Source organism: Micromys minutus (assembly GCF_963924665.1).
Source record: "Micromys minutus genome assembly, chromosome: 1".
NCBI lineage: Eukaryota > Metazoa > Chordata > Mammalia > Rodentia > Muridae > Micromys > Micromys minutus.
In genome coordinates this window covers 177039492-177067385 of record NC_137969.1, presented here as the reverse complement: position 1 = coordinate 177067385, position 27894 = coordinate 177039492, and the positions used below count along the sequence as shown (strand labels likewise).

Below are 27894 nucleotides of genomic sequence, written 5' to 3'. Positions count from 1 at the left end.
CTTGGAAGAAACAGTTTTATTTCTAGACTGTCTAACATAAAGTCAACAGTTTTCAAATGTAATATAAGCTATTTTAAAATTTATTGTTGTATACAGTTGGATAATGAATACCTTTGGCACTAAGATGAATAGTCTATAGAATTCCTGAAGTTTTAGACCAATTAGAGTTTGTTCATGCTTTTCAAATACCAAGCATAAGAACCAAACAAGCTTTCATGAGATTACAGCAAAAGCTTTCAAAGTTACATAGCTATACTTACTGATTTTGCCAGCAGGATTTATTCTGAGAATTTATTCATTCCTTCCTATGAGTGTAAGCATGCAAGTTGGCCCCAGACTCTGTACCTGCCTCAGAGCCTCTGCCAGTGCCAACACTCCAATGCTGGTGCTTCCCCACTGGGGCTCTACTTGTGATGCCCATGGTGAGTCAAGGAGCTTCTGTGGCACCCAAGTGAAGGTATTGCTCATTTCTGTGTGAGTTCAGAACTCTGAGCCTTTATGGATATCCTTTTCCCCACGTAAGAAATTTCTTCTTCTAGTTTTGTTTCTGACCAGAGTTGTGCACCAATGTAGCTCTGCTCCCTCAAGATGAATCCTCTCTTGCTTTTAATCACAAACTACACAGCATCTGTTTTCAGATTTTAATACTAACTTCAGGTCTTTCTCTTTTATTACAAACCCACCTGGATGTGTCTGGCGGGATCCCTAAAATTAACATGGTGAAAAGGATAGCCACATCTTTTTATGTCTTTACCAAGTCTATCCGACTTCTCCATGGTTTATTCTATGGAGCACAAACCTTATTTGCTGGGAAGATTCTGCTTTCTCGACATCCATCTGCTTGTGCTCACAGCCAACTTATTGATAGCCTTTCTTTATCCTGAAACCGTTTTATTAACAGTATGAACCTCTAAGCCCTCTAACTCGGTCACATTCACAGCCTTTGTTTTTCAGTGCCCATATATGGTTTTTGCAAGGCCAGTTGCAGCCCTGAGAATACAGATACACTGAATGGAAACCTCCTCCAAGGCTCTCTGCAATCCTAGGTGCCACAAGTCACCTTCTGCCTTCATGACCTCTCTAGGTTCAATATTCATTGTTTCTTCTACTTATAAAATCTTTCCATAGATCCAGTGGATTCTTATTTTATGCAAAGATTCTTTCTAAATATCTATTTTAATTGAAAGGTAAAATTGATGTCTTTATCATGTATGAGAAAATTATCAATTGTCTTAGGGTTTTACTGCTGTAAACAGACACCATGACCAAAGCAACTCTTTTAAGGACAACATTTAATTGGGGCTATCTTACAGGTTGAGAGGTTCAGTCCATTATTATCAAGGCAGAAATTTGGCAGCATCCAGGCAGGCATGGTGCAGGAGGAGCTGAGAGTTCTATGTCTTTATCTGAAGGAGGTTAACAGAAGACTGACTTCCAGGCAGCTAGAACAAGGGTCTTAAAACCCACACTCACAGTGACACACCTGCCACTCCCTAGGCTGAGCATATTCTACTCCCTGACGCCCATAGGCTTGTTCAAACATATAAGTCTATAGGGGCCACACCTAAACTTAGCATAGTGCAAAATACATTTAATTCAACTTCAAGAGTCCCCATAGTCTATAGCAGCCTCAACAATATTAAAAGTCCAAAATTTAAGGTCTCGTCTGAGATTTATCAAATCATTTAATTATAATCCCGAAAGCAAGACAGGATATCAGCTGGACAAACTCCAAATTCTTCATCTCCCTGTCTGATGTCAAAGCAGTCTTCAGATCTCCAACTCCTTTTTCATCTTTGTTGACTGCAACAAACTTCTTTCTGCTGGGCTAGTTCCACGCCCTGTTAGCCGCTTTCCTCAGCAGGATAGCCCATGGCTCTGGCATCTCAAACATCTTGGGGTCTCCAAGGCAACTTCAATGTTACAGATTCTTGCTTCAATGTCTGGGAGCCACATGTGATCTTCTGGGCTCCTCCAAAGGGCTGGTGTCACATCTCCAGCTCTGCCCTCTGTAGCACTCTAAGCTCAGGGAGATTCACTTCACAGCAGCTGTTGTTCTTGGTGATCATCCATAGTACTGGCATCTCCAGTACACTGGGGTCTTTTGCTGCAACTAGGCTTCACCAATAGCAACTCACAGGGTCTCTTCATGGTACCAAACCTCAACTCTTGCATGACCCCTTCAGCCCTAAGTTGTCAATTGCAGCTGAGGCTGCACTTTCACCAATGGCCTTTCATGGCCTCTATTAGTGCCAAGCCTTAGTTGCTCTTCATGACCCCTTCATGCCTTCAAAACCAGTACCACCTGGATGTGTCTTACACATTACCAAGTCCAGCTACAGCACGAGGTAAAACCGTGACTGTCTTCGGAACACAGCTTCTTTGTGCTTTCAGAAAACACTTCCCAGAAGTTGTCACTTCAGTGATGTTGGTCTCTTCTTAATCACCACTAATTTCTTAGCTCCAGCTGACCAGCATCGATTATCCCAGTGGTCTCCTTTGCCTCTTGACTATAAAACCAGAGACACATAGCCAAAGCTGCTGAGTTCTGCAGCTTGCAGGAGCTGGAAGATGATGTCCTATGACATTAACACTAGTTTTCTATTTTCCACACCTTATAATAGTGCCACTCCCTGGGATGAGCACATAACGCCAACATTGTGGAGTAATTAAATCTACTTCGAGTATATCTTACTTCACCTCCCCATCATAAGGATGAAATATTTAAAATCTATGCCTTAGTAATTTGCAAGAACTGAACATGTCATCACCAAGTATAGTCATCACAAAATCTGAGGTTCTCTAAGGAGTTCTCTTAGTTTGTGTGTCTTTATACCATATGCCCTATGGAAGGGTCTCCTGGGCCATCTTTGATGGAGCCATATCCCACTCCCATGTGCTAGCAATAAAATAGTCTTCATTGTATTTATCAGTACCTAAACCTACTACAGTTTCTTACTTTTGTTTTAGTTTTTATTGTTCTCCCTCTCCGTTAGGTGAATCTCATTCAGATTTTTGTTCTAACCAACATATGGACCAACCCACAAGCTCTTCGGTCCGTATCTTCACTTGACTTGTTAGGGAGAGAACAAACACCCTGTAGCTCTCAGACACTTCCTTCGGACAACACAAGGCCAGTGGGATTGGAGATTTCAAGACCGGGCTCAGCATGGGAAACAGTGCTCTAACACCAGGCACCTCGAGGGACTAGGCAGGTATCTGAGAAGGTGTCGGGGAATGAACTCTAGGAGGACAGGTCTGGCAGAATTAGCATCAGAAGGTATCCTGAACATTGTGCTGCCTGTGTCAGTGAGCTACCTCAGCACCTAACAAACAAGGCCGCTTCCCTTTTACTGGGTCTTACCTACATGGACAGACCAAGTGGTCACTTGGAAAGGCAGGGTTCTCTGTCATGTGAGGAAATGTAACACGAGTTTCTAATGTTTAATGATTTATGTGCTCAGCACTGTTCTAAGCATTTCATGCAATCATCAGTGATGGGAAAACTGAGGCATAAGGGTTGGGTCGATTGTTCAAGACCAGTCATGGAGGCTGGTCTGAGACTTACAAATCAACCAAACTATGTACATTCTTGTACAGGGCAACATTCACCACGCTGTGTAAGATGAAGTGATCCCGCTTACTTCAGAGGAGAGGAGGTAACCCACTTTCTGCCGGCTCCATAATCTCATGGTGATATCCATTTCCAAATGACAAGTTAACAGGGGAGAAGTAAAAGAAATGTATTTGATCATTATTTTACGGGGCATCTTTTATGGGAGCCTCCAGACTGATTTATACTGAAGTTGCATGATGAACGGACAGATACGCTTAACTGCGACTGGCAGACGGCCACTACCTGATATCCCCTGCCTGTGCCTGGCTCTTAGGATTTATCAGAGAATTTCTTTATGGTTAGTTCCAAGAGGGAAAGGTGGGGGCCTGGGGAAGACTGCTATTTCTAGGCACGAAGATTTGCTTTGAGAAAAATAGGTTCTAGTTTCTGTGATAACTGCCGGGGGAAGGGAAACTCTAGGTCCTGTGGCTTGTCATGGGAGAATGGATAGAAAAGCACAGCAGGGTGGGAAGGTCTGACACAGGCCTCCCTGTCTTCTGTGTGAGCCTCCTATGCTTTCTGTTCACAGGCTCATTTAATCACCTAAACCTTGCTAAGTGACAAGAACAAGCCACACCCAGATGTTCAGAAGTCCATATAAAAGCGGTACTCCTCCCCAGAACATAGGGAGAAAGCAGTCAGATTCAACAGTCAGTGGGGGGAGTCTGATGAACACCAAAGAATCATGCCCATAAAAACTGTTGATGGGAACTACGGAACAGTTTATCTGATTAAGTTAACACAAACTGCTTAGCCACATGTTAATTTAACCATTTATTTATATGCAGAGAAAATATTTTACAACTGGATAGAAACATTTGCAGAGCAAGGGTGTGTTTAAACAGTTTGAAGTAAATAGTGAATCCTGTCTGTGTAGAAATATTTTTGTGCAATTATCGAATAACAAAATAGCACGGACTTTAATTCATAGCTACATAGTTGGCTGGGAAAATTCCGGTTTGACCTCGAAGTTTTCCTTCCCACCAATCAAAATTTGAGTCAGTCTTTGATATAACTAGGATTCTGTCTCCTGCTTGAAACTTCAAGTCCCCTGGCTGTTGCCCTTCAAAAGAGTATAATGCTGTCACTTCTATTGGCTGATTCAAACTGCCTAAAACAAGAAAATATAATTAAATTATAAATATTTTAGGAAGGAAGTTGGAGTATAAAAGATATAAATTGATCAGTTAGGGTTTCATTTCTTGGCTCCAATGAAGGGCGCCAGAACCTACACTGTACCATCTCTCAATGTTCACAAATATTAACCTTAGAATTCTCTCCCTTTGAAAGATGAGGCTCTCAGACAGATCCCTAAGATCCACATGGTAGAAGTTGTTTTGGGGCCTCCACATATGCTACATGTTGTGTACACTGTCTTACAATGGGACCAGAGCCATGGGGTCACAGTAGGAAACATGAAAACCGAGAAGAGCAGGGCCCAATTGAGCCAGGAAAAGTCAAAAGCACCAGGTTCATCAAGAAAGGCATTTGAAATATTTTTTTTATCTACATGATAATATCTACATTTTGATTACCTGGTTTCTTGACAGTATTATTTGTATTTATATAGAATGACTAATCCCTCAATAGTTTATAAATTCAGTAGCATATAATTTGATGACCTCAGTGGCAAATTTAGAAAATTAAATTAACAGCTGTTTAATCCTTGGCCTCAGTGTGTGTTCAACTCACTTTTTAAAAAGTGCCTAATTCTTTTAGGATAAATTTCTAAGAAATAGGTAAGTAAGACAAGTGGAGACATGATTTTACTAGAAATGGTGCCACATAGACTCTACTGGCCTTCCAAACTCTATCATAGATCAAAAGCATGTCATTTGTCACTAAATAATATTTACAATTAAACTTACTTCTTAAAAAAATCTCATAGAGTTATGAATACTTCCCCAGAGATTTTCATAACCCATTAAATTACTTGGAAATCATGTGATTGTAGGGTGGTTGTATGTAATTTTTAAGTAATAGCCTTTTACTTACCACTTTTTTCATGATAGCTGGAAAGCTCAGGATATAGCTTATATTCATTTCTATTTCCTGTCAAAATAAAAATAAAATGGGGAGATATTTAAAAGCTTCTTATAGTATATAAGACAGAGAAAACCATCAATCCTAACCTTGTTAAAGGTTTACACTACTGGGCCAGGCTGTAAACTGAGAGATGCTTAAATACTGTACAAAAGACCATGTAGAAAAAGGCATAAGGAGCTAACATGCCTGATACTAGTCCATGGTCTCTGCACATCTCTTCCAGAAGCAACCAAAGAATACCTTAGTGAGAAAGCTAGCCACCCCACACAGGGATCTCTGAATATTCAGACTTCACATAGATGAGCCCCTGTTTAAATAGTCATAAGGCGTATGATAGCAACATACTATGGATACCATTGTTTAAATTAAGCAATCGTATTTCTCCTTCTGAATTAGAGGCTACAAGCCACATTGAGCTGAATCCCACTGCCGCTGATGCACAGCGCCCACTCCCAGCCTTCAAGCCGCATTCTCATGTTCTCAACTGCGCTGGCTCTGAGGAACTCCTCTCTGCACCGGAGGTCTGCACATCGCCTCCTCTCCAAATTCCACAGAAAAGGTTATCAGCACATAAGGGAAGCACCTTAAAGGAGCCTACTTGAAGAAACTGGATAGAAATAACTTTGGGTAGATTGCCAGATATTAGACAGACAAAAGCAAACTAAGATTTCCTCAAATCTGAAATATAAAATATAAAAACAGACAAAACAAACAAACAAACAAAAAACCCAACCAGACAAAAGAAACTAACATTTTTACTGAAAGACATAAAATGACATCTCTACAAATAGAAAACACAGCAAGAGCAGAATATAGTATAATGAAAATTAATATACAAACAAAATAGATGGAAATTCAAATTTTATAGAGTGAATAAAGGTATTTAACAATGTTTTAACTTATATATTGGGAGAGGAAGAGAAAATTTTGATAAAATGATCTCAAAGTATTTGAAAAACATCCCTGAATCAGATGTGAACACTCTCACAAGAATCTCCAAGGTACTGAATGCAATATTTCAACAGAAGGTAGAAAGACCTTAGTCATGATTTTAAAAACTATATGAATTTATAAAAACAAGAAGACAGACTTATTTCATTTAACAATTAAAACTTTTGCTGGGCAGATAGTTAGTCTTACTTAGCGCTCAGAAGGGCAGAGGCAGGTGGACTTCTGTTCAAGGCCACAGTGGGCTGTACCACATTGATAATCAACCAAGAAAATACCTCTTACTCATGCCACAGGCCAATTAATATTCTCCTTTCTCAGATATGTTCAGGTTTGTTTCAAGTTGATCAAACCTGACGAGAACACAAACTCTTCCTTGCCTGCTAACAACCATTCCTAGGCCCATTCTGAGGCTTGCTCACAAAGCTCCTGCACACCCTGTTTTGATCGATTTCCCCAGTTCTAAGCTCTACCACACCATTTGTATATTTGCAGGCTTAGCTCTCCCAGTTCCTGCACCAGTCCAGCCTGGGGTAGGCTAGCATGGCACATCAAAAAACAAAAGAGGTCCATGGTACAAAAACTTCACATAACAACAGGTAAAAACAGTATGATCTGTGTCCATAAACTCACCAGTCCCATAGAAATGTTCTCTGAGTTACTGAGATGAAGTCTAGGACACAGAAATTTGAAAGAAGAATCATAAACTTCATCAAAGACTTCAGTAACTATAAAGAAAATATGAACAAATAGCTCAAAGAAGCTAAAAATATCACAACAAACACCTGAATATCCAAAGAAATAGAAATATGTGAATAGATGAAATGACAAAAACAATTCAAAATTTGAAAATTAAATTCAGTAATGTGATAGAAATCCTGAAGAGAACTCAAGCTGAAATAAAGATGGAACTGAAAAATCTCAACAACACAATTGGAAAGTAAAGGCTTACAAATAGAATGGATCAAGGAGAAGGCAGAATATAAACAGGAGAAGATAAAGTAAATGAACTGGACCACTCAGGCAAAGAATAAGAAATATAAAAAAAAATAGGAAAGGAACATGCAGAAACTTTGGGATACCACCACAAGACCAATTTTTAAAATTATAGGCCTAAAAGAAGAAGAATGCCAGGTCAGTGACATATACCAGATCCTCAACAGGATCATAGAAGCTGCAAATTAAGGGAAGACATACTCATATAGATAATAAGTAGCACAGGGAATACCAAGTAGGTGGGGCCAGAAAAGAAATGCCCTATAGCTTATTATAGCTGAACACTAAGTATACAGAACAAAAGAGGGCACTGAATGCAAGACACAAACCACAAGTTACATATACAGGAAAACCCATCAGAGTAACAGCTGATTTTTCAATGGAATCTTTAAAAGCCAGAAGTAACTGGAGCAATATACTTCACATTCTAACAGATCATGGATGCCAACCTAGACTACTATACCCAGCAAAACTATCTACCATAGTAAAAAGGAGAAGGAAAAGCATTATAAGACATGAACAAACTAAAAGAATTAGTATGCATAAAACTAGCCTGACAGAGAATACTGGAAGTAATAATTTGGACTGAAGAGAATTACTGAGTATAGCCAAGACACTACAGAAAGAAAACAAAGCTAAAATGACTGAAACAAAATATATGACTAAGAACACAAACAGGAAAAACCACCACCAACAAAATTACAGCAAGCAATGCGCTCCTTTCAACAGTAACTGTAAACACTAATGACTTCAATTTCCTAATTAAAAGACACAGGTTAGTGGAAGAGATTAAGAAAGGAAATCCATTTATCTATTGTGTACAAGAAACTCATCTTACCTTCAAAGATAGGCACTACCTTAAAGGGACAGGAGTGAAAAAATATGCCAGAGAAATGGGACTAGAAAGCAATTTGAGGGGTCACTACTTTAATACCTGACAAAATAGGTTTTAAACAAGTTAATCTGAAGAGAAAAAGAAGAACACTTCATTTTTATCATGGGCATAATTAACTCAGAAGATATTACTAGTAGGTGATTTTAGTACCTAACTTTCTAAAAAACAGGCCACCTGGACAAAGAATAAACAAAGAAACATCAGAACTAAATGACATCATATATCAAATGGACTTAATAGAGACCTACAGAATATTCGATCCAAACACCAAGGAATATACTTTCTACTTAGCAGCACATGAAAGCTTCCCTTTAGTAGATCACATACTGGGAAATAAAACAAATCCCCCCAAAAATCATAAAGTTGGAATAACTCCCTGTATCTGATCTAACCACAACAAAATAAATCTTTAAAAACAACAGCAAACAAACCTCTAGTACTTTCATACACTCATGGAAATTAAACTACACATTATTTTAATGACAAATGGGGTCAAAAAAATTTAAATCCTAGAACTAAATAAAAATGAACACAAAACACAACAAAGGCCCCTGGGACACACTAAAAGCAGTCCCAAGCCTATGAAATTCAACAATGATCAGCATAGCAAGATACAAGTCTTGGTGGAACCAAAAAAGCTGCTTACAGGGACTTAAGACCTACTCATTAAGAGGGAATTCATGACTAGGATTGCAAACCTGATGGCTTGACTACCTGTGGTTTGTGAGGTCACAGCTCTCAGAGGAGAACCTACTACTATTATTTTAATAAACTTCATTCTAAATACTTATTATTATAATCACAGGGAAGTGTAGCTCTTTCTGGTGTAGAAAAAATGACAGGGATCCGCAATATGTTAAAATTCAGAGAAAAAGTAACTATGAGATGCGTAGCATATATTGGTATAAATACAACATATCTCCTAAGGACATTGAGGAAGAGGGAGTGGAAAGATTATGAAAGCCAGTAATCAAGATATGTGGTGTAATATTGTGTCTTCTACATAGGCTGGGGAAGGCATACCTACAGAATCTCACTAATGTGTCTACTTAAAAAGACCAGAGAAATGATAACAAGACCAGAAAAATGGTAACACCAATAGAAATGCCAATGTAGAAAAGGGAAATCACACAGGAGTCCTCCTCTATCTGAAAACAATTAGTGGTTGCTGAGGGAGAATTTGTCTTCCACAGAGATGAGCAGCGTAAGTCAGAACAGCAGGCTGCATTTCCATATTTATTTGTGTATATAAAAATAATGATAAAAGATTAAGAGCCCATACATTTGAAAAGGAGTGGAGGGCAAGGAGGAAATGGAGCAGATGGGTAATATGATTATATTTTACTTAATTTGAAAGACAATAAAAAGAAAGGCAGTCCTAAGGGGGAATTTATAGCTCTATGTGCCTACATTAAAGTATCAGGAAAAATACAAATAGCCGACGTATTCCAACTCAAAATTTGGAAAAAGCAAGGATAAATTAACTCAAATCTAATAGATGACAAGAAATACTAAAAACTGGAGCATAAGCTGGGAAGTGGTGGCCTATTCCTTTAAACCTAGCACTTGGCAGGCAGAGGCAGGTTGATCTTTGAGTTGAAGGCTAGCTTAGTCTACAAAGTGAGGTCCTACATAGCCAAGGCTATACATAGAAACTATGTCTTGAAAATCCAAAGCCAAACAAAACCAACAAACCAAATAAATAAAAACCCCAAACCAGAATATAAATTAATCGAACAGAAACAAATAAAATAATACAAAGAATCAACAAATCTAACAGCTGGTTTTTGAGAAGACAAATACCATTGACAAACCCAAGTGACCAAAAGAAACAGATAACCCAAATCAGTAAATCAGAGATGAACAGGGAAACATGACAACAGATGTGAAAGAATTTCAGATTATATGGAAATACTTTAAAAATCCATAGTCTATTATGTTAGAAAAATCTAAAAATGGGCAGATCTAAATTAAACCAAGAAGAGACCAACAGCCTAAACAAACACATAATCAAAAAGGAGATTAAAATAGAAATAAAAAAACCTGGATTAAACTAAAAAAACCAGGCCAGATGGATTCACCACAGAAGTCTACCAGACCTTCAAAGGAGATCTACAACTAATATTTCTTTAAATTATTCAAAACAATAGACAGAAGGAGCACTTTTAAATTACTTCTACAAAGCACATATTACTATCATACCCAAACTAAACACACACACAAAAGAAGATAGGCCAATATTTCCGATGAATATAGACACAAAAATACTAAACAAAACATTTGCAAAACAACTACAGGATTATATAAAAAAGGATCATCCAGAAAAATCTAGTTGGCCTTACCCCTGAGATGCGGGAAGAGCTCAATGTATTTAAGTCAATGAATGTAATAAATCATACAAATGAATGTAAAGACAGTCAGTCACACAATCATCTCAAAAATAAAACCCTGAGAAAACCCAACATGCCTTCATAATAAAAGTCCTAAGAATAGTAGAGCAGGAGGATGACACATACCTGAACCTAACCAAGGTTCTGTATGACTACCTTACAGCCAACACCATCCAAATGGAGAAAACTTGAAGCAACCTCATGAGAATTAGGACTGAACCAGGTTTGTTCACTATCCCCATTTCTTTTCAGTATATCACTTGAACCTAGCTAGAGCAATAAAACAAGAGAAGGAAATTAAAGGGATACAAATAGAAAAATAAGTCATATTATCCCTACTGATAGGTGATTTAATATTATACATTAAGAAATCTCCAAAATTCCACCAGAAAACTTCTAGAAATGACCAACACTTTTAATGAAATGTTAAGATATAAAATCACCTAACAAAAATTAGTAGCCTCCCTAGATACTAGTAACAAAATTCCCGACAGATATCATAGAAACACTCCCATTCACACTAGCCTCAGGGAGCGGGTGGGGGAGTGGGGGAGTGGGGAAGCAAAATCAAATAAAAAACAAAAACAACTAAAGAAACCCATAACCCAGTTCACTCCCCATTCCTAATATGCCCCACCCTGAAAAAAAAAAAAAAAAACAAAGAAAGAAAAGAGGATGGAGAGATGGTTGAGAGGTTAAAAGTGCCAGCCACTCCAGAAGACCTGAGTTTGAATCCTAATTTGTACATGGTAGCTCACAACTGCCTGTTCACTTTATTCCCAGGAGTCTTAACACCCTCTTCTGGTATCCTTGGGCACTATCCACAAGGAGTCACACATACACAGACGCAGATAAAACACCAATACGCATAAGGCATAAGATAGGGTAAAACAATTAAAACAAAATACCTAGGAATAAAAAAATAATCAAGAAGGAAAAAGACCTCCTACAATGAAAACTTTAGATCTCTAGAGAAAGAGCTGGATGAACACATCAGAAGCTGGAAAGACTTCCACATTCATGCACTAGTAGAATTAATATTGGAAAAAAAAAAAAGACCATCCTACCAAAAGCAATTTACAGATTGCTTTTGATTCAATGCAATCAAAATCCATATTACATTCTTCATAAAAATTAGAAAAAAGAGGTCCTAAATCCAACATAGCCACAAAGACCCTAGAAAGCCAAAGCAATCCTGGTCAGAAAGACTAAATAATCATACCAGATTTCAAGCTATAGTTGAGAAATATAGAAATAAACACCCCATGGTACCAGCACAAGAACTGACATGTAAATCAGCTCAACTGAATAGAAGACCTAAATATGTGTGCGTATGATCACGGTTATCTCATATTTGACAAAGATACCAAAAAGATGGCTTCTTCAACAAATATTGTGGTAAAAACTGGATGCCCACACTTGGAAGTATGTGATTAGACTTGTATCTACCACACTGCACAAAAAGAAACTTCAAATGCATCAGAGACCTTAGTGTGAAACTTGAAAAGCTGAGGCTGCTAGAGTCAGACACAGGCAGAGACTACAAAATATATGTGCAAAAAAGAACTTCTTGGCTAGGAGTACATTTGCCCTGAAATTAAGTCATCAGTTGACACCGATGATCTCAAGAAACTAAAAGAGTATATATTTGTACAACAAAGTAAGTATCAAGAGAAAGTCTGTAGAGTGGAAAGAATATTAGCTAAACATCCTACAGACAATATCTAGAATAAACAAAGAACTCAAAAAAAAAAAAAAAAAAAGAATAAAGATAACAAACTACCCAATTAAAAATGGGCTAAGGATCAGAACAAAAGGTTCTTAAAAGAAGAAATTAAAAAAATGGTCAAGAAATATCTTTAGGTGTACAACATTCTTAATTAGAAAAATACAAATTAAAACTACTTTGTTATTTCATCTAACCGCAGGAAAAATGGCCAAGATCAAGAAAACAACCAGTAACAAATGCTAGAGAGGATTTGGAGAAAGGGAACCCTTGTTCTCTGTTGGGAACTGTAAACTGGTGCAGCCACTATGCAACTCAGTAGGAGACTTTTCAATGCTAAATGCAGATTTACTACATGACTCAGCAATGCTACTCTTTGGCATATGCCCAGAAATAAGAAAACTCACAAAATTTTCAATGAAACGTATGGAATGAAAACATATTATGCGGCATGAGGTAGCCAATACCCAGAAAGACAAATGCCACATAGTTTCCCTCATTTGTGAATCCTAAGAGGAGAGTAAAGAACCTGGAGAGACCTTCTCTTAAACTAGAAAGATAGAAAAAAAGGGACTATGGGGAGCAGGAGAAAGAGCTCTAGAGAGTGAGATAGGAGGACATGGGTACTATGAAGGGGGCATGGGAAAATGAGGTTGGGAAGAGGAATGGAAGAAGGTTAAATAACACTAAGGATGTTGGAGCCAGAGGGAAACATAATATTTTGTGCACGCGCGCGCGCGCGCGCGCGCACACACACACACACACACATTTATAGTTTAAATGAAGTTATGCCACTTGGGGGTTATAATGATCCCTCCAAGAGTCATAGACTCACTAACAAAACCCTAAGCATGAGGATCCAGGGGAATCCAAGAGTGTCCAAAACATCTAGGGGCCCTTTGTTGCCCCCTAGAACTATTGCTGAAGACACCACACTTTGGACACAAGACTTGGAGGAATGGAGCTGGAGTAAACCCCGAGGAATACCTCTGCAGTACTGGAAGGTTCTATGTAAGCTACCAAAGGGAGAAAAGTAATCAAGGTAGAAAAGCAAGCCCTGGCTAGGTTAACTGTAATGTCTATGAATTACAACAATGACCATCTTGGTAAGATGTCCCCAGTGGTGCAACAGTGGTTCTTATAGCTAGTGAACTTAAGCCTTGCTGGTACTGGAACCACTTAACTACCCATAGTAAGTTAGGTCATAGACCTTACAGAAGAACCTACTCCTACTTTTCTAAACCAATATAATTTTAACTGCGTTTTAAGTACTTATTTTTTAAAAAAGATTTTTATTTGTTTTATGTATGTGAGTACACTGTTGCTGTCTTTAGGCACACCAGAAGAGGGCATCAGATCCCATTACAGACGGCTGTGAGACACCATGTGGTTGCTGGGAACTGAACTCAGGACCTCTGGAAGAACAGTCAGTGGTCTTAATGGCTGTTCCGTCTCTACAGCCCTGTACTTATGTCCAAAGGTAAGTATTGTTCTCCTTAGTCATCAAAGCTGCTCTTTGTAGCAGATGGAAATCATTATAGAGATGGCCACTGATGATCAGAATGTAGACAAGAACTGACTGTGGGGCACTCAATCGTAGGTGACATATCTACAATACAATACAATGCAATGCAATGCAACACAACACAACACAATATAACACACCACAACACAGTCCTAGTGCTCTGCAAACAAGGTACTGACATCATGGAAGAAGGGATGGAAATTATATATACACAATGGGAAAGAATGGAAGGGATATAAAGATTATACATATACAAAATACATATATATCCATATATACATATACACACACTTATGTGTGTGTGTGTATATATATGGATATATGTCTATATACATATATATAATCTCCTTTGAAAAAAATAAAGAGGAGGGGGTTACAAATTTTAAAAGGAACTAGAAAAACAAGAGGAATTAGAGCGGAGAGAAAGAGGTGGAAATGATGCAAAGACAGTGCTCATGCATGAAGCCTTAATTTGATAATTCTAACTCTATAAGAAATGAGTTGGGATTTTGATGGGGATTGCACTGAATCTGTAGATTGCTTTGGGAAGATGGCCATTTTTACTAGGCTGATCCATGAGCATGGGAGATCTTTCCGTCTGCTTAAGTCTTCTTAGATTTCTTTCTTTGGGAACTTGAAGATCCTACAGAGCTCCCACTTGCTTGGTTAGAATCACAAGATATTTTATATTATTTGTGACTATAGTGAAGGGTGCTGTTTCTCTCATTTCTTTCTCAGCCCATTTTATCCTCTGTATAGAGGAAGGTTACTGATTTGTTTGAGTTAGTTTTACATCCATCCACTTTGCTGAAGTTGTTTATCAGCTGTAGGAGTTCTCTGGTAGAATTTCTGGGGTAGCTTATGCATACTATCATATCATCTGCAAACAGTGATACCATGTACCATGACTTCTTCCTTTCAATCTGTGTCCCTTTGATCTCCTTTTGTTGTCTAATTGCTCTAGCAATAACTTTGAGTACCATATTGAATAAATATGGAATAACAAAAAACCCAGGATAGCGAAAACTATTCTTGACAATAAAAGAACTTCTGGGGGAATCACCATCCCTGAGTTCAAGCTGTACTACAGAGCAATAGCAATAAAAAAACCGAATGGTATTTGAACAGAGACAGACAGGTTGATCAATGGAATAGACCCAGAAATAAAACCATATACCTATTGTAGTGTCTATACCTAATTGTCAACTTGACTATACCTAGAATGAACTACAATCCAGAATTGGAAGGCTCACCTATGATCCTGATCTTGAGGCTGGGAGATAAAAGTTTCTGACCTGGATCTTGGCATGGAGATCTTGAGGCATAGTGGCTATGAATCCCAGAAGACTGAGACAAGATCTCAGAGTTCAAGGTCATCTGGAACAAAGCAAGTCCTAGATGTAGACATGGTGACACACACCTTTAATCTGGGACACACCTTCTTTTGGAGACCTACATAAGGACATTAGAAGAAGGAAGGCTCTTTCTCTTCACCTGCTTGCCTTATGGGACTGAGCAACTGCTAGACCCTTGGATTTCCATTCACAGCTGCTGCTGACCTTTGTTGGGGAGTTAGGACTACAGACCATAAGTCATCAACAAATTCCCTTACTGTATAGTTACTATTCACAAGTTCTGTGACTCTAGAGAACCCTGACTTATATACCTACGGACACTTGATCTTTGACAAAGAAGCCAAAATTATACAGTGGAAAAAGAAAAGCATTTTCTATAAATAGTGCTGGTCTAACTGGCAGTTAGTATATAAAAATGCAAATTAATCCATATTTATCTCTTTGTACAAAACTCAAGTCCAAATGGATCAAGGACCTCTAAATAAAACCAGATACACTGAAACTAATAGAAGAGAAAGTGGGGAAGCACCTCGAACATAGGAGCACAATTGACAAATGGAACCTCATGAAATTGAAAAGCTTATGTAAGGCAAAGAACACTGTTAATAGGACAAAATGGAAGCCTACAGACTGGAAAAAGAGATCTTTACTAACCCTACATCCGATAGAGTGCTAATATCCAAAATATATAAAGAACTCAAAAAGTTAGACTCCAGATAACCAAATAACCCAATTAAGAAATGGGGTACAGAGCTAAACAGAAAATTCTCAACTGAAGAATCTCGAATGGCCAAGAAGCACCTAAAGAAATGTTCAATATCCTTAGGCATCAGGGAAATGTAAATCAAAACAACCCTGAGATTTCACTTGACTCTAGTCAGGATAGCTAAGATCAAAAACTCAGGTGACAGCAGATTCTGGCTAGGATGTGAAGAAAGAAGAACACTCCTCCATTGCTGGTAGGATTGTAAGCTAGTAACAACCACTCTGGAAATCAATCCGGAGGTTTTTCAGAAAATTAGAAACAGTACTACCTGAGGACCCAGCTATACCACTCCTGGCATATACCCCAAAGATGCTCCAACATATAACAAGGGCACATGCTCCACCATGTTCATAGCAGCCTTATTTATAATAGCCAGAAGCTGGAAAGAACCCAGATGTTCTCCAACAGAAGAATGGATACAGAAATTGTGGTACATTTACACAATGGAGTGCTACTCAGCTATTAAAAATGTGGACATCCTGAATTCTGCAGGCAAATGGACGTAACTAGAAAATATTCTGAGTGAGGTAACCAGACCCCAAAGAATATAAATACTATGTACTCACTGATAAGTGGACATTAGCCAAAAAGTTCAGAATACTCATGATACAACTTATAGATGACATTAAGCTTAAGAAAAAAGGCTAAAGCGTGGATGCTTCAATCCCACTTAGAGGTGGGTACAAAATAATCGCGGGAGTCAGAGGGAGGGAAGGACCTGGGTGGGAGGAGGGGAAAATAGGGATAGGACTATGGGAGGGGGGCAGGAGAGAAGCCAAGAGGGCCAGAGGAATGAACAGAAGTATATAGTAGTGTGGGGCAGGAGATGGGGGAACTCCTAGAGAATAGGGGACTCCAGGGATGAGAGCGGCTCCCAGAACTTAATGAGGATGACCTTAGCCAAAAAGCTCAACAACAGGGAGATGGAACTAGAAGAAACCACCTCCAGTAAATAGACATAGCCTCCAGTTTTGGGACACGGCCACCCACCCATCTCAACATTTTTGACCCAGAATTGTTCTTGTCTAAAGGAAATACATGGACAAAAAGTGGAGTAGAGACTCAAGGTTAAGGCTATTCAGAGACTGGCCCAACTTGGGATCCATCCCATTCGTAGACTCTTGCTGATGCCAAGATGTGCTTGCAGAAAGGAGTCTGGCATGGCTGTCTTTGGAGGCTCCCAGCACCTGACTGAGACATGTGAAGATACTAACAGCCAGCCATTGGATTGAGGTCCAGGACTGTGATGGTTTGTAAAAGGTGCCCAGGGAGCGGCACTTTATAGAAGGTGTAGCCTTGTTGTAGTAGGCGTGGCCTTGTTGGAGTAGATGTGTCACTGTGGGTGTGGCCTTTAAGACCTTCATCCTAGCTAGAGAAAAGACTGAAGATGAAAGGGTCTGCAACCCAATGGGAAGAACAACATCATCCATCAATCAACCAAAGCCACTACAGCTCCCAGAAACTAAAACACCAACCAATGAGTTCCCATGGAGAGACCCATGGCTCCAGGTGCATATGCAGAAGAGGATGGCATTTTCTGGCATCAATAGGAGGAGAGGACTTTGGTCCAGTGAAGGCTCATTTTCCCAGTGTAGGGGAATGTCAAGAGACTGAGGTGGGAGAGGGATCACCTTCATGGGAGGGGAAAGGGAATGGCAGAAAGGGGATAACATCTGAAATGTAAATGCAGAGACTATCCAAAAAAAAAAAAAAAAAAAAAAAAAAAAAAAAAAAAAAGACATATCCTAGCTGCCTGGAAGTCAGTTTTCCACTAGCAGCCTTCAGATGAAAATGTAGAATTCTCAGCCCTTCAGCTCTGCCTGCACCATGCCTGCCTATATGCTGCCCTGCTCCCTCCTTGATGATGATAGACTGAACCTCTGAACCTGTAAGCCACCCCAATTAAATGTCATTTATAAGACATGTCTTGGTCATGATGTCTGTTCACAGAAGTATAAAGCCTTAACTAAGACAAGAACCCCTATAGAAGAGTTAGGGGACAGACTGAAGGAGCTGAAGGGGGTTGCATAGGAAGAAAAACAGTATCAACTAACAGGACTCCTCAGAACTCCCAGCCACCAACCAAAGAGCATATACGGGCTGGTCCATGACCCCAACTATATGTAGCAGAGGACTACCTTATCTGGCCTCAGTGGGAGGTGATGTGCTTGGTTCTGAGGAGTCTTGATACCTTAGAGAAGGGGGATGCTAGAGGAGTGACGTGGGAGTGGGTGGATGGGTGGGGGAGCACCTTCTTAGAGGTAAAGGGAAGGGGGGATGCTGGTGGAGGGGGGACCAAAAAGGGGGGGCAACATCTGAAATGTAAATAAATAAAAAGGCTTATTTTTTTTTATTATTAAAACAGGTATGATGGCAAGAAGAAACCTGAGTGTTTATAAAACCTAGTTATGTCAGGTGCAACATGGCTGCCAATTCGGCTGCATGACAGTTTCGGCTGCAGGAGCACCATCAACCTGCATAATGCATCGCTGGCTTTCTAGTGCACAAATGACATTGCTCTTTCATGTGTGCGTGCCTGTCTTGTTGCTTTTTATATCATATTTGTCTTCAAATGCAACTTCGGTAAAATTTTCTGGGAAAGGTAAAATTTCTGGGAAAGGGATTGAGAGCGTTATCAGAGAAGGAAATGGTTCTGATGTCTACTGTAACAAACTGCCCTGGCCCTGGCCATTCAAGCAGTTAACCCAGGCATAACGGGACAAGGGGTTCTGGATGTGAAAGCCAACTGCCTTAATTGTTCTCTGGGAAATCTTAGCCGACCCAGGATGATTGAGTTGTACCAGCAGATATTTGAAGCAGGAAATGGTTTTTGAAAATACTGAAGTTTTAGAAAGAAAACTGAAGACGCCAAGGAAAAGGAACACTGGGCCTGGGTCACCGAGGACAGGGATGGCCACTGAAAATACAAAGGACAAGACAGAGGAAGAAATAGCTGGATCTACGGGATTAGTGAACTGACCTTCCTGGAAAGATTGGAACATACTGAGGTGATCCCCCCAGCACTCTCTACCCAAGGACATTAGGGTACAAGTTTTAAGAGATAGAATTTGGACTTGTGAAGTATCCCTGGAAGAAGCCGCAAGAGGAATTAATATTGCATATAAAAATATCGCCTATTTGAAAAGTACAGCAGAAATAAGTATTTGGGTGAGCTTAATCAAGAGATTTTGCAAATATAGACAAGTTAAAAATACTAACACCACCCCGACTTGTTTAGCATCTTTGTCTTCTCAGGCTAATGCTGCAACCACCAGTTGATGGCCAGATGCCCTGTGATGTGGAAGCTTTTCTGAGAGTTAACAGTTAATGTATAACCTGCTTTTGCAGACACTGAACTATGACTTTGTGTGCACATTGTACTTCTGGTGGCATAGTTACATGGGGTTTCTCAGGAAAACTAATGAATGGGTTTAAGAAACACAATGAAAAGTGTTTTCATTATGTATTATTTATAACAAGGAAGTGTGTCACTAATAATAGACTGAGGTGAACTCAGAGAGAGAGGAAAAAAACATGAGAGGGGGAAAGAGACTGCAAGCTGTCTCCAAGCGCAGCTTCAGAACAGCAATGAGTCACCTGCCAGCTTGCACCTGCGTCATTGCCTGACCCAATCCTCCCGCCGCTGAGAACCCCAAAACCACTGAGGGTGGTCCTCAGCATACTATACCTATTCACTTCACGGAGACCGTGTACTTCTAAGAACATACAGCAAAATAAATTGAATTTTTAAAGATTCCTTTATTTTTATTTTATCATATATGAACCACACATGTGCAATGCCCAGAGACTTGAAGAGGGTGCCCAGTCTCCTGGAAATAGTTACAGAAGGTTTTGAGCTGCCACGTGGATGCTAGGAATGGAGACAGCTTTCCCTGCAAGAGCACTGAGTGTTATTAAATGCCGAGCCATTTCTCAAGCCCCATATGATAAAAATATATATAAATCTCATTGTAGATTTCAAAAAATACCTTATAGTGAGAGACGTCTTCACAAATTACAACAGCAAAGACTCGTGTATGGAGGAAGCCTGAGTCATGGTTAGAAAATGCTGAACCTTTATTTTTCTCTTAAATGTTTTTCTATTTGATATAGAAGTATAACAAAGGGTACCTGTTTTCTTAATACTTAACATTTACTAAAATACTGTTGTATCTAAACGACAGCAGAAGCACTTACCCTGGGAGCCAGCATTCAGCTGCACGGGTGGGCGGGATGGCTGAGGCCTTGACGATGGTTTTGGAGGCAATTCTTTGGCCTGGGAGGCACAAGAATAAATACACAGCATTTAAAAATCGACTCATAAGGATAGGATGGTTCTGCCTCTAATCTGATTATTAGGTTTCCGCCTTTCTATTTATCATCTGGGCTCTCAGAGACTTGTGTGTCTCTCAGAGACAAGGTGCAGGGCTGAATGAGACATTCCAATATGGACTGAACTAGTCCACTTTGGCACTGAGCTGCTCCTCTCTGATGTGTGTGGATGTGTGTGTGTGTGTGTGTGTGTGTATGTGTGTGTGGTTGTGAGTGTGTGTGTGTGTATATGTGTATGTATGTGTGTGTGTGTATATGTGTGTGTGTGTGTGTGTATGTGTGTGTGTGTGTATGTGTATGTGTGTGTGTGTGTGTGTGTGTGTGTGTGTGTGTGTGTGTGTGTGTGGTCTAGTACACTCTGGCATGAGCCGCTCCCCTCTGACAACTGTATGTGGCCTATAGGGCTGAAAGTCCAGTGATAGAGTCACAGGAGCAGTCAGCAGAGAAAGGTAGTGGAAACTTCAGTTTCACTCTCACAACAGGCACAAAGTAGGGGCCAACGAAAGAAAGCCACAGCTAGAATTGGTTCTCTGACACTACCAGATTTCATCCTAAGAGACATACGACTATAGAAGACAAGCTATTCTTAAAATCTCCACAATGTCCAAACTCTAGGACACTTGTGAAGACTTCACATAAATGAATCATCAAGGAAGCTCAGTGAATCACTGGGAAGTTGACAGCAGAGAGCGATGTCCTCAGACAGAGTCCCTGTGCTCACTGAGGCGAACAAGAAGCCTGGCCACAGCACCTTTCTCTGCTCCCGTGCGACTTTTCTCAAATTGATGCGCTGTCCTTCAGTTTCATACTTTTCAGTGAAGGAATTAAGAATTTCATAAAGGTCTTCTGCTTGAGCAGGCTGAGGAACGTCTCCAAATAAAATGTCATAAGCTCGAATGTCCTGACAGTAAAATCTAGTAAATACAAAATTAAGAACTTCTTTTTGTAGCATACAGAGCTGCTTTGGAAGTAAATATGCACATTCACATACATGTATAATTGTTCTTATGAAATACATATCACACACCTTTCCCCATATCCAGTTCTTAGACTCTCTCTAGGCTCACTTTCTAAGTTACTGTACATAAATACTGACACGCACTTTCCTTCATACATAAATCATGTCACATACACACACAAACACAGTTATACAGAAATACATAAACATACAGAGCATACATATTTCATGACCTTTATTTTATGCTTTTCTACAAAAGAAATCCTATACGTAGCTTTGCAACTTCTTCAAAATGTTAATTTTAACTGGAGGACCTGCAGCTCATTAAGGAATTACTTGTTATAGTTTACCTAAGACTTAGCTGGGCTTTAGGAAGAGGACCGCTAAAGACCTAGAATTAGGAGTTTCTAAAATCATTCTCAACTTCATGAAGCCAGAAGTAGACAGACACACCACTCTTGCTTCTACAGGATGAAGACTTTCACAAACCTTAATTTCCCTCATTCAGACTAGTTCTGGTTTACATGCAAGGTGGCTGTGTGGTATGTACTCTGGGGCAAGTTGGTGTGAGCCTGGTAGGAGCATTCACTCGGTGGACAGTCTGTCCATATTGGCAGGGCCCTATATGTCACTCAGACTGGTCCCCTTGACTTGTGATTTTGTAGTGATGGGTTTGATCTCTAAGACTCTCTTGAGGAAAAACTGTCCAGATACAAGATTAAGGAAGCTCTGAGATAGCAACAAATGTTTTAAAAATCAAATTAGGTTTTGAATCAAAATTGGTCTCTATTTATAATGCTAAGCAGAAAGAAAAGCATCTGCAATTGAATATATGCCATGATTGTCATCTTATTTGGCAAAAGAAGACTGAGGAGGCAGAGGAGGTAGCTGAAAAGTATTAGTAAGAAAAAATGTAACACGCTTTGTTTATTTTGTCTTTTATTTTCATAAGCATATACTACTTTTCAAATTTTTTAATTACTTTATTATAATTATTTGTGTTTTGCCTAGGTATATCCATGTGAACTCCATGCTTGTCTGGTATCCTCAAAGGTAAAAAGAAAGTGTCTCATCCCTTGGGACTGGAATTACGGCTGGTGGTTGTGAGCCATCATGTGGATGCTGGGAAATAAACCTAGGTTCTCTGTAAGAGCAACAAGTGCTCTTCACTGCTGAGACATCTCCCCAGCCTCAGGCAACACTAATTTCATCTTAAGGACTGTAAATATAGAACTTGTATTTAAATGAGAATATAAGAATGCTTGTAAACTCTTGACTATGACAACCTTTGAAGTATCACCTTCTCATCTCATACTTCAGTAAAATCTAAGTCGCTGTGTATGAACTTACTTCCGATTAGTTTCTTTCCTTTCTATCAAACAGCTTCCTTCAAGGGAAATGCCAGCAAAGAGGCCCCGGGATTTGCAGTATGTGAAGACGGCTGCAGAACTCCTCAGGGACACGTTGCCTTCCAGGTTCCTGCAAAAGATGGAAGAACCAAAATGACCGCTCACCACTGGCACTTAGCCTGTCTTCCTAGGCCTCGGCTTTCTTTGGCCAAGCTATAGTTTTAATGTGGCTTGAAGAGAAGGCAGCTGTGAGAATACATTTCACATGAAAGCGCTGTAGAAGGGTCTGGTGGGGTTACACTGCACAGGGAGGTCTGGGAGCTGGTCCTCTGAACCAGAGTGGAGTGCTGGGTATAGATTCTTCTTCATAGAACATTTCAGATGGCCCACTGTTAAACTTCTATAAGCAGGTGCGATTGTAACTCCCTGCCATGATTACTAAGGCAAGAATACTGTTTCATTAAGAGAAGGAAAATAAATTCAGTGAAAGAGTCAACCATCTCTCAAATGATTTACTTAAAAAAAAAAAAACCCTTTTATTCTAGAACATGCATGCCCTTTATCAGTTAATAAAACCTGACTATACTTACAGAAAATTTTATGTCAGTTTAGCAGAAAGCATGGCCTGTGCTTATGAAAAACTTTAGAAATCATATGTCCATTTTAACTTAGTTTCTTTTTAATGTGAAAAACTATGACTATTTTGTCTTTATAGCTCAGAATACTTTACTCACCTGCCTAGGGGCCCAACTGCTACAGTAAAATTCCCTCCAAGGGTCAGGTTTCCTCCCTTCGCAAAGGCTTCTACTGCTCTGTCATAATTCAGAATTATCACCAAGTCTGATACCTGAAATGTAGAAACCAACTCATTTATAAATAGCCATACTCCTGTACGTGTTTAAGCCTAGCACTGGGCAGCACAGGCTAGACTATCTCTGTGTGTTCAAAGATACCCTGGTCTACATACCAAATTCCAAGCTACTAGCTACTCTACTGACTCAACAAACAGCATCCCCCTCCCCAAGAGAAAAACCACAAAAACAAAACAGCCATACCCAAATATTGCATAAAACGCACGGTGAGAAACTCAGCTATACTATATATAATGTAAACTTTAAATGTAGACAGGGAGCCAGATATGAAAGGGATGCCAGTATTTTGAGTAGATAAGATCAGAAGCCAGCCTTGTACAGGTAATTATGTGAGCCACCCAGCCTTCCGTACTCTCCATCTCTCCCAACAACTGGCAGTGCAGCTAACAATGTACCAATGAGCCTGCAAATCGTCACACCAATAGCCAGAACAAAAAGGTGAAGACCAAAATGGCCTCTGCTCTCAAAATAAATGGCAAAATTTAGTCTCATGAAATGCAGAGCTGAGACTTCACACCAGGCTTCATGTTTGAGGTGACTTCTACCCTAACTCTGTAAGTGGTTGTATACTTAGTACCCTCACACTGCATATTAAATATTTAAATGGTGTTAGTTGGCTTTTGTTAGTAATGCCTAAGGAGACTCAAGTGAATGCTTAGATTAATAAAACATTAAGAGTTTGTTTTTCAGATTCATAATGGTTATAGCCGGCCCAAAATGAGAGAAAAGGAGTATCACCTATCATATGGGAGGCGTCACTGGAGACGGCAGTACTAACCTCCACTTCCTGTCCCCTTAAGTTGTGATACTTAGGTGGCATACTGTTCTTGGTACCCCAAGGCCTTAACACAGAACCTACCTCACCCAACTGTCACGAGGATCAGACACACATCTGTATCTGTAAAATTGAAGGCAGATGGCAGGAACTAAGAAGCTGGGCTTAAATTAGAAGCTGTTTGGGTGTGAATGCCACTAATTCTCAATTGCTTTGTCATCTTGGGGGAAATCATGTTGATAAACTTTCAAAGCCTGGCTTCCTTCTTTGTAATGGTGGTGGTGGCATGCTCACATAGACACCCCCCCACCGTGTAAGGGAAAGAAATTAATGAAGCCTATGTGGCCACATAACAGGCCAAGCAGATCCTAAAAGATGCCTTAATGTGTACAGTTCTTTAAAATTTTCTAAATGTTTTCTAATCAGTGTTTCATTTGATGTACAGAAAATTCTTGTCATCAAAAACATCCTGATATAAGTGGTTCTTGATAAGTGTAGAAGTTTTCTCATCTTTTGCCAACTGTTCAGTGTAAGCTCCCCTCCCCCATGGCAGTAAGAGTGACACTGTCTTAATCAGAACTTTGGCCAGGTAAACAGAATGACTAACGCCAAAAGGCAGAAAGGCAGGGTTTCTGTTTACTAGAAAAGCAAATCTCCTAAGGCCCATTAGTTTTTGCCAGAAACCACCCTCAACCCTCTAGGAACATCCCTTAATCTCCCCCAAAGGTCAGCTACCTTGGGCAAAGGCATCTAGTCAATCCAGACAGCCTTTATCAGGCTAGGTCTCCACCCTGCTGGCTGCCATATAAAAGCTGTGTGCTTTCTACCATCTTCTTAATTGCCTTCCTTCTGACTCCATCCCCTGCTCCAAGATAGCCTGGGCTGTCTGATACCCAATAGCTCTGCCCAGGGACTGGCCTATTTTCTCTGTATCATCACTCATGTCAATGGACAGAAAGACAACTTCTGAGAATGGCAGTGCTACATGACAGGATAGTTTAGCATCTCTTCCTTGTTGGTTGTTTGCTTTCTACAGTCTCTCATTCTGCAGCCAATGCTGGCCTTGGATTTAAAATGTTTTTGTCTTGGTCTGCTGAATGCTGGGATTACAGGCCTGTTCCACTGCACCCGCGAGAATTCCTTCTGCCCATGTAAGCACTTCATGCTGTGATTATATAACCACGTCTCATAGGCACCTGGAGGTAACAAAACAACCTTGTATTGTTTGGTACATTCACACTCAAAAGATGGAAATTTCTCTCCAGCAATGCTAGACTATCAGTAGAAAAGTATTCTGGCAGTCTGGAGCCAAGGCACACCACAAACTCACACTGCACAACAAATCTCACACAAGAGATTTACTGGGAAATACACAAGAAGTGGCTGCCTCTGCTAGGGAGAAAAGTTGTAGGGAACTGAGCAGGACACAGGATTTCTTGTGGGAGGAGTTTTCTAGGATGAAGGGTAGGGTTGGTGGGATTTCAAATCCTAAATTTGGGGCAAGCCCAGCAATTGGTGGGATTTTTAGCTCAGGGATTGGTAGGTTTTCGAGCTCAGGAACTGGTAGGTTTTGGTGGGCTTTCAAACTTGGAAGTAAGCTCAGACTTTCTACCCTACACTTACAACCATTCAGAACAGTTACATAAGAAAAAGAAACTCTATATCCATCCATTTGCCTGTGAATTTCATTAAGTCACTGTTTTTAATAGCTGAGTAGGAAGCATTCCATTGTGTAAATGCACCAAAATATCATCCTGAGTGAGGTAACTCAGTCACAAAAGAGCACACATGGTATGTACTCACTGATATGTAGATTTTAGGCAGAGGTTGGAACACCCAGGATACAACTCATGGACCACATGAAGCTCCAGAGGAAGGAGACTAAAGAGTGGATGCTTCAGTCCTACTTAGAAGGGGGAACAGAATAACCAAGATATATAGAGGGTGGAAGGGACTTGGGAGGAAGAGAGGAGAGGGAGGGGGAAAAGAGGGGCTGAATCAGGTGTGGGAGGAGATGGAAGAGATGTGCAGAGGGTCAGGAAATTGAACAGAGATGTGTATGTAGTAATGGAGGATGGGGAACTGAGGATAGCAACCAGAAAGTCCCAGATGCCAGGAAAGCAAGAGTCTCCTAGGACCCCACAGGGATGACATTAGCTGGAATACCCCATAAAAGGGAGGGAGAGCCTGTTGAGACCATATCCAGAGGTTAGGCATGTCCTCCCCACCTCCCAGATGAGGGTTGGGGTTACCCATCCATCAAAATTTTAGCCCAGAATTGTTCCTGTCTTAAGGAAATACAAGAACAAAAAGTAGAGCAGAGACTGAAGGAAAGGTCATCCAGAGACTGCCTCACCTAGGGATCCATCCCACATGCAGACACCAAACCCAGACACTATTGCTGATGCCAAGAAGTGCTTGCTGACAGGAGCCTCAAACAGCCGTCTCCTGAGAGGCTCTGCAAGATCCTGACCAATACAGATGCAGATGCTCAAAGCCAACCATCAGAATGATCCCACTGGAGGAGTTAGGGGAAGGACTGAAGGAGTAGAAGGGGCCTTATCTGGCACCACTGGGAGGGGAGGCCCTTAGTCCTGTGAAGGCTTGATGCCCCCATGTAGAGGAATGCTAGGGTGGTGAGACAGGAGTTGGGGGACACTCTTATAGAAGTAGGGTAAGGGTAGTTCGGGGATGAGGGTTTGCAGTGCAGAAACCGGGAAAGGGGATTTGAACATTTGAAATGCAAATAAATAAAATATCCAATTTAAGAAAAGAAAAAGAAACTCTGAGAGGCCACTTAGAAAAAGTCAGTCTTCTAATTTTCTATTTGTTCTGTATTTGGTTTCTCTGAAGTAAGAGTAAGATGATCCCCGCCCCCCTTTTTTATTGTGATGCTACTAGTGAAAAGGATAACAGCCAAGGAGAAATATTTATATAGCTGAACATGAAAAGCCGAAAAGTCTTCCTGATGAAGGCTGGGCAGTGGAGCAACACTGAGACGGTATAAAAATGGAGAATCTGATAAAAGCTTGAATGTTTTGTATTAAAATTTAACTTAAAATGTGCAAGTTTTCAATTAAATAAACCCTTAAACATGAGAGCTAAAAATGCCAGCTCCAAAACATCTGAGGGAAATCTTCTCAGGAGTGCTTTCTCTGAGATCCTGTCTAGAAGCCACTTGAGATTTGTGTCTCTTTCCTGGGTCACTAACTAGGTCACCACATAAACTTAAATATGGCTCAGAGGTAACACTGACAATTGGCTGCTAGCCATCAGCCTGCCTCTGAGCACTGATAAGAAGCCTGGAGTACTGTTCTTTTGCATTCTGATGTATAACATTGAAAC

General features: G+C 40.1%; 1 protein-coding gene across 1 annotated transcript in view; it reads right to left on the bottom strand.

The window, feature by feature from the left end:
• Positions 1–4401: 4401 nt before the first annotated feature.
• Positions 4402–27894, bottom strand: part of SH3YL1 (SH3 and SYLF domain containing 1) — a 41403-nt gene continuing 17910 nt past the window's right edge. Inside the window, exons 5-10 of the mRNA XM_080914992.1 lie at positions 23637–23749; positions 22904–23032; positions 21347–21509; positions 20461–20539; positions 5612–5668; positions 4402–4727 (exon numbers count right to left, since the gene is read on the bottom strand). Of these exons, the coding sequence (XP_080771118.1) occupies positions 4537–4727; positions 5612–5668; positions 20461–20539; positions 21347–21509; positions 22904–23032; positions 23637–23749 (732 nt within the window). The 3' untranslated portion in view covers positions 4402–4536. The remainder of the gene's footprint in view (positions 4728–5611; positions 5669–20460; positions 20540–21346; positions 21510–22903; positions 23033–23636; positions 23750–27894) is intronic.